The sequence below is a fragment of the Stegastes partitus genome, unplaced genomic scaffold (genome assembly GCF_000690725.1).
Source record: "Stegastes partitus isolate 25-593 unplaced genomic scaffold, Stegastes_partitus-1.0.2 Scaffold2312, whole genome shotgun sequence".
Lineage (NCBI taxonomy): Eukaryota > Metazoa > Chordata > Actinopteri > Pomacentridae > Stegastes > Stegastes partitus.
In genome coordinates, this window is record NW_007580043.1 from 2,959 (window position 1) to 11,007 (window position 8,049).

The 8,049-nt window shown below is 45.0% G+C and overlaps 1 protein-coding gene across 1 annotated transcript in view; it reads left to right on the forward strand.

Moving 5' to 3' along the window:
* Nucleotides 1-3,651: 3,651 nt before the first annotated feature.
* LOC103374634 (neuron navigator 2-like) overlaps nt 3,652-8,049 on the forward strand; it is a gene marked incomplete at its 3' end in the record, with an annotated part of 53,165 nt that continues 48,767 nt past the window's right edge. The window contains exons 1-3 of the mRNA XM_008304752.1: nt 3,652-4,675; nt 6,906-7,015; nt 7,109-7,217. Of these exons, the coding sequence (XP_008302974.1) occupies nt 3,678-4,675; nt 6,906-7,015; nt 7,109-7,217 (1,217 nt within the window). The remainder of the gene's footprint in view (nt 4,676-6,905; nt 7,016-7,108; nt 7,218-8,049) is intronic.

The following is an 8,049-nucleotide window of genomic DNA, read 5'->3' on the forward strand; positions in this document are numbered from 1 at the left end:
AGTTTTGAAGTGGCTGAGCAGAGCGAACCTCACACTTCACGCCGACATGCACGCACAGACATGCACAGCAATTACACGGTTTCCTTCGGTTTTAGACACACATGCACAGACACGAGTGTGACGGGATCCTGCGAAAGGAGTTCAGAGTCCACTGCGGCCGATTTCCCAAAATGCCTCGATGTTATCAGGATGCTCGCAGAGGCAGCTGGACTGACCCCTAAACTGGTTTTCACAGCAGACGAGGAAGTAGGAGGGTGGTCTGTTCTTCTGTCATTCTCTGCTTTTTTTATTCTAATCTCTAATGGCTGCAGTAATTAAGCAGTTAAGTCATAAACACTCAAATTCTTTCAGCATGTTTCCTGAACGAGGGGCAGTAAGGATTTTAATTCCAGGATTTGGCCCGAGGCTACGGAGGGTGACTGGGCCACTGACCCATTCTCAGGCCTTATTAGGACAATTATTTGTTTATTTTTGAGAGGAACCTCCTTCCACAAGTGCATTTCGTGCTTGTAATTAGAACCTGGTTTCCCAAAGTGCTGCCAGATAAAGCTGCAAGTCCAAGTAGATAATCAGAATATCAGTGATTTGACTTTATTCCTCTGATTCTGCTGGTTGTTGACATAAAAGATCAGCTTCTAGTGTATTCTAGCAGCATTTTTTTTTTGTTTGTTTAAAAAAGATAACGTTTTATCCCCTAAAATGAAGTCTTGACTCCACCTTGTGGCCACAAAAATACAAGTTTCAATTCTTTATTTTAAAACAGCAGAAAATTTGAGCATTCAGTTTGAATTTTGAGGTTTTTTTTCAATTGACTTTATGACACAACAGGGTCCAAGTCACTGTCGTGTCACTTCTAAAGCCAACACGTTGAAGATTGACCGCTTTCCTTCACCCCTGGCAACCTAACTGGAGCGTGTCAGTCCCGGTCACCGGGTCCAGTCCTGACAGCGACCAGCTGACCCGGCGTCCAGGACCCTCTCCATGCCCCGTCTTTCTTCCTCTGTTCCTTCCTGACCCGAAATCCAAAGCTGACCCCGTTCTCGGACAGCACAGACCGTCCTGCTGCTCTATATCAAAGCCTCGCTCATCCCAAACCTGCAGTGCCAGCCCTCTTATTCTGTCCGCCTGCTCCACAGTCACAGCAGGTCCCCCTCTCATTCAGCTGCCTCCAATAGGAAGCCAGCTATTAGCAACCTGACCCACTTTTCCGATTGCTAACTACTAGCACGGCTAATTGGGCCCTAATCACTTCCTAATGGCAGCATTGTTTCAGGCTGCTCTCGCTAAATGCTAAATAGGGGGAGAAAGGAGAGGCAGCGAGCGAGTGCCTATTTCCAATTAGGCCATGAAAGGCGCTATAAAAATGAAATAAAGTGGAGAGCCAGAAGAGAAAGGAGTAAACAAGCAGGCCGAGTGTTTAATATTCTGCATAAATGCTGACTTAATGAGACTGTATGAATACCTTATAAATACATAGAATGATGTAGCCGCTGCAAATTAAAGGAAACTTGATTTATAAAAGGTTTTATTGTCATTATTGTTATTATGTTCTGTAAAGTCAGTGTAACAGAAGTTCAGAGATTTGTTTCCAAATCAGTCGTACATGTCAGTCACTGTCACCAGCAGACACACAACCAGCATTTCAGAGAATATTGCTTATTTTTTTTCACAATTTTAATGCAGAATTTTATTTCCTTGCCATTTTTTTAATCATTTCGATTTAGCTGACTGTTAAATAATGTTTCTTTGGAGTGCATATCTTTGTCCGCTTTAAACAGACTTGAATTTATTCTTTTTTTCAACTCACATCGCCCAAATCAAGATTTTTCCAGAATCAAATATTGTTTGTTTTTTATCCTAATATACCAACCTGACTATTTTTTTGTTCCTTCAAGACACGAACAAGGTTCATACATGAAATACCAGGATGTTAAATACACATGATGTTATATGTAAACAGACCAACAATAATAATGAAATATATGTGTTTGAAATGTGTTTTTCACTGTCTAATGAACACAGAACAAAACAAAAATGTAAAATAATGTATATTAAGGAGCTCATTTGGTCTACAGATGTTACGCCACACCTTGCATCAGTCTTATCGAGTCGTGACGACTTCTAATGAAATTATATTCTGCAAACAAAATATGTTGAGTCACAAGGATTTCTAGACAACCAATGGTATTTTAAATTACTGAGTATTAAATAATTAGTTGCATAAACATGTTTTGAAATCCTGAACTCAAAGTGGAGAAAAATTAAGTTATCGAGGCAAATTAATTAAATTTCCACAACTTGAGTCTTGTTTTAAATCAATTAATGCAAGTTTAAATTACACACCATATTAAGATGGCGCAATTAGCAATAATATTATCACAACACAACTCATCAAAACAACAATGTTTGCAACTTAAAAAGTTTATCTGACTCAGTAAATTAGGATTTGTGTCTTGCATTTAATCAGGTGGTGCTAAGAGTTCCAGTGAATTACTTTTTAGAGTATATAACGTGACTGTGGATGGAGAAGGTACAACCACCAGCAGCAATAACTTGGAATAAATATGTCTGTTGTGTGTCTGTGTTTGTGTGTGTGTGTGTGTGTGTGTGTGTGTGTGTGTGTGTGTGTGTGTGTGTGTGTGTGTGCACTGAGACCAGGGAGTAGACTCCAACTGAAGTGTTATGATTCATTCTAGCCGGTGCTCCCTGCTCAGGCCCTCTCGCTTTCTGGCCGTTGGTGTTTGAATATTCAAATGTTACTGGTCTGAGCTCTGTGCTGCTGGTAAGCGCTGCTCCACAAACACACTGACAACCTCAGCAGCCCTCAGGACGCTCTGTTTTCATCAGGGCAGCAGCCACTCAGACCAACAACTTCTCTTGCTCTTTCAGCTCTTGGTAAGTTTCCTTGCTGCTGCAATTTTTTTTTCTGGCAATTTGAAAAAAAAAAAGTGCTTTTTGCTTCTGTTCATTTCCAAGTGAAACTCTATTTTTATCCTGGTTCTGGATCTGGTTTACGGTGCAACTCAGTGCGTGTAACCAGATGTAACCGGACAGTGTTTCTTTGTGCAGCAGAGGGACTCTGACCAAAAGCAGTCCATATAAGTCCAAGCCTTATAAGTGCACCAGTGCTGCTGCTTGACTTGACCTGCTTGGCAAGACTTTAAAGCACTTGAGCCTGCTGCTCATTGTTTTTATAAACAGTTTGCGAAGGGCTCTTCTCATTGTTAGTGCTAAGGGGTTTTTAACAGTTTTGGTGGCTAGCCTGGAGGAAAGTAAAGGCACGTTTGGCTGTATCTACACAGGCCACCTCCAGGCCCTTATAAGGCCAGTTTGTGTGGGGTCACAGAAGACCTCAGCGTTTGTTTTTGTCTTGTCCTCCCTCCGCTTCCTCATCTGTCCTTTCCCACTTCATTGTTTAATAAATTGTCTCTTTCTGTGCTGCAGATTCCTCAGAGGGCATGACCTCACAGCCTTCGGTGATGACTGAGCATGCTCCGTCATCTGCAGTGACCGTCAGCTCCTCCACCAGCATCCCTGCCACTACCTCCACCCTGATTCCTCCCTCCTCCTCCTCCTCATCCTCCACAGCCATTCCTCAGCCCAACAGCAACAGCAAACCCTGGAGGAGCAAGTCGACAAGCTCCAAACACACCTCCTCTCCCACCTCCCCATCCGCCATGCAGGCCGTCAAGCAGGAGAAGGACACCTCCTGCAAGACTGCTGCCCCGGCTGAAGCCCCTCCAAAGGCTGTCGCTCAGAAATCAATGCTGGAGAAGCTTAAGCTCTTCAACAGTAAAGGAGGCTCCAAATCGTCCACCACCTCCTCCAACGGAGTATCAGCCCAGACGGATAATGCAGCCCCGGGCAGGCAGCTTGGAGCCGGGCAGGTGGAGAGAGCTGAGACCGGCTCCAACACCGACCCCCTGGAGGAGGATGATGGCAACGTCCGGCCGGGACTGAACGGGACCAGCAACGGGACGGCCTACGGAGCAGCTCCCTCAGCAGGTACTACTGTCTCTACAACCGCCAGCAGCCCGAAAATCGCTCTGAGGGGCATCGCCCAGCGCACTTTTAGCAGAGCTTTGACTGCCAAGAAGGGTTCTGTCAAAGGCCTTGAGAAGGACAAGGAGAGAGGGAAGGAGAAGGAGAAAGATAAGGACAAAGGGAAGGAGGTGGGGAAACGCACCTCAGTCTCTGACAGGGCAGAGCTCAGGGGAGAGGAGCCCAAGGACGAGGCAGCGTCCGTCGCTGTAGACGCTGATGCCTCCAACAAAAGGACCTCTAAAATTGCCAGTTTCATACCCAAAGGGGGTAAAGTGGCCAAAAAGGAGAGCTCCACCCCTGCACACAGCGGAATACCAAAGCCGGGAGGTAAAGCCCCAGGAGTCGGGGGCAAAGCCTCCTCAGTGAAGGAGGCGGGGGAGAGGCCTCGGAGCATGAGGTTAGGAGGGGGCCTGGCCATGCACCGCGGCCCGCTGGACAGGGACAGGGACAGCAGACACTCCAGCTCTACCTCCAGCCTGGCCTCCACGGAGGGGAAGAGCAGCGCCGCCCCGGTGGCCGGAGGAGGCACCACACAGAGCACCGCCAGCAACACCGTCAGCGTGCAGCTACCTCAGACGCAACAGCACCACAGCCACCCCAACACGGCCACCGTCGCACCTTTCATGTACAGGTACCATCGCACAACGCATTTAAAATGTAAAAAGAAACAAAAATACACAGATGAATGCAACGTCAAGTAAAATGCACCACAAAATGGCGTGAAGCTCATTTAAAGATCAACGTGTAGCGCTCCTTCCAAGACAGAGGTCTGAATCCACACCAGGGGGCTTATAAGGAAAGTTCAGCTTCATTCAGACCTGCACAGTGTTCAGCCTGCAACAGTACATTCAGTCATGACATTTCAGTGCCAGACCTTCAGCAGAAAAATGGTTCTGCTGAATGACATTTTTTGAAAACTACAACAACAGCAAGTTGGATCACAGCCTATATAGTAACAAGCATAAATGTCAAACGAGGACAGTATTATGCTGGGAATGCTTAAAACCCCTAAGGGCAAAACCACATTCCCAAAGAACATGAGCACCTCCAGAAGCTTGTGGCCGTATGTAGATGAACATTTCCAAGGCGTGTGAAAAAAAGAGTGTAGATGAATAAATAGAATCCTTTTTAACAAATACAACAAATATTTTATGAATGTTGCGGGACCCATCAGCATACAGTGACCCTGCAGTACAGTGTAGTAGTTTGGTCCCTTAGAGCTTTAAAGCCTTCACATTACAGTTGTTTACTCATCCATACAGCGTGTTTTCTAGCTTTCTGTATATTATTGAGAAAGAGAGTTGTAGAGTTATTCGCTCTCTCTATTTAAGATAGCTTCTCTTTGCCTCATGAGGATGCAGCATTGCGAATAAGTTTATTTTTGCACCTTAGACAGTTGGCAGTGCTCTGTTTTAAACTTTGCGATACGTTTGTCGCTCTCCTGCTCGCCTGTCTCATGAAATAGATGTGGGAAGAATAATCAGGCTCCATAAAACTGTGGTATATCTCAAGACAGAATATTAAGTTAAAATAAATTAAATAAATATTTAAAGTCGGGTCCAGGGTGTCCCCTGCCTTCACCCTAAGTCGGCTGGGATACGCTCCAGCCCCCCCGCGACCCTAGTGAGGATTAAGCGGTGTATAGATAATGGATGGATGGATTTAAAGTCTGTCTTTATAAATAAATGAAACGCATGCACACAGCACTTTTGCATTAGAACATTGTGGGAGTTACTTATGCTGTGTTTGTTCAATAGTACACTTGAAAACAGCTCTGGGTGAAGCTTTTAAGTGAATGCAACTCGATGTATAGCTATACTTCAAGTCAACGATTATAAGAACTTGTGTTAAGTCATCACATCTCTGATTCTCTGACAGTGTCTTAAAGCCCAGTATCTGAATTGGTTCTGGAGCGTTTGACCATCTGTAAGCTGTTAAGCAGCGGCGTTACACGAGTTCCTACGTTCTTGCGTTTTGCCTTCCTGCGAGTGCACATGAATCCGGGCAAGTATGTGTGGATGCAGTGTGCCTCTGACCTCTGTCCTGGTCCCAGTGTGATAAGGAAGGAGGTCCCTCACACTCTCAATAAGTCCTTTCTAACAACCGCTCATTAGCTTCCTGTGCCGCTGCCCTTTCTGTACATTCTGACCTGCAGCTGAGCAGCCCACCTCCGCAAAACACCCCCATTATCAGTGGTCTGAAACGCCCCCTTCTGCTGTATGGCTGTCACATACTGTTAGCAGCAGGATTAAACCACCTCCACCTGTCACAAACAGTATGCTTGACAGAAAGTTTGTGCAATCAATGCTCAAAATCTGCTTTTTTTTACCGCACTGCTGAACGCCAATGAACTATGAGGAGAACACACCGAGCCTGAAGAATTAGTGCATGGAAACAACCTCAGGTTTCAACCAGTATTAAGTTGGTTACCCAGAAGCCAAAGAAAAGTTCAGATGATGTAATTTTGTGTGTGTGAAAGGCGCTCTGTGGTTTCGGCTGGCTCAAACTCAAAGCGAGTGTTCAGTAGTCAACAAGGACAAAGTCTGGAATCAGCCAAAGACCAAAGGCTGCACATAACCGAGGCTTTCCAGCGTCACCATCTCAAAAAGCTTCCAGCCAATGCAGTGACTCAACTGTATTGATTTATCCTTCAAAGACAAACTTTAGTGGCGTGCGGGGCTTAGCAGGCATTCATGTTGGACCCCGGTCACAAGACTTGAAACGCAGCAGATTTAAATCTTTAATCAGGTTTATCCCTCTTTCGTGACAATTTGCCGAATATTAGGTTCCCACTAAGTGCACAATGATTCAGAATCGATGATTTCCACACTTTGATCCTTCGCACAATTTGCTCTCCGCAGATCCCAAACAGACGGCGAGGGAACGGTGAACGCTGAGACGGGTTCGGGAGGAAGAGGTGGAGACGTTTCCTTCACCAAGACCAGCCAGACCTCCATCGAGGACCTCTCAGGTGGGTGCAGAGGCTGTCCCTGTTCAGAAGAGATGAAATACGTCTGAACATGCTGGTGAATGTTTCTGAGATTGTTTTTATTGTCTCACTCAGGTGAAGACCCGGAGACGAGGCGGTTGCGTACTGTCAAAAACATAGCAGACCTGCGGCAAAACCTGGAGGAGACCATGTCCAGCCTGCGAGGAACTCAGGTCACACACAGGTAACACGACACACATTCAAATGTAATTGAAGCTTCTTTTACCTTGAAACTCCCACATATTTGCGTAGTATAGTTTTATTTTATCCCTGTTTACTGCAAACTTTTAAAAATCTCATCTTATCTCAGGTAAACAACATGTCCTGTAGTGTTCAAGTAACAAAATAGAAGTGATTTCTCTCAAGCGTTTTCAGTTTAGCGTGTCAAATCAGCAATGCGTATAAAGAAGTTTATAAATCTTGTTGCATTAGAAAACAAAACCCCTCTGTTTGGGGATCATCATGTGTAGCGCCGTACAATGGCTGCTGCGGTTCGGTGGTAAACAGAGCGAACCAGGCTCTCTGCTGAGGATTTGAGTCAGTGGCTGAGCTGCCTCGTGGTCAGCAGACTGTGTCTGTCTACGTTTACAGGTAATACCTCTTCTTTGTGGCTTTTTTTTTTTTGGTCGTCTCTTCCCTCCTTTGATGGATTGTTAACTTTGATCGCGGCGCTTGTCTTTCATGTCCTCTGGTTCGGCTCTAATCACGTTCCCTCCCACTGAATTTTGACCTGTTCTTTGGTCTTCACCAGCCTGACGGGATCTTGTTTCAGCTCTGTTGTAAGGTTATGTCCAGTTTTTTTTTTGTTTTAAGCCAGAATAAAGGATCTCTTATTTTTACTCTTTATCATTGTCCACCAACAAGACAATGCAGTTGAACTATTAGACTGATTTCCAGTTCTATTCTCTGGACTGTATCGCAAAATTATTTTAAAAGATATCTGTGAACTTGTTGGACAGAAAAAAATCTACTTTAGTGGTGATCCAAGAGGTGTCATTTCCAGCGTTAGACAACAT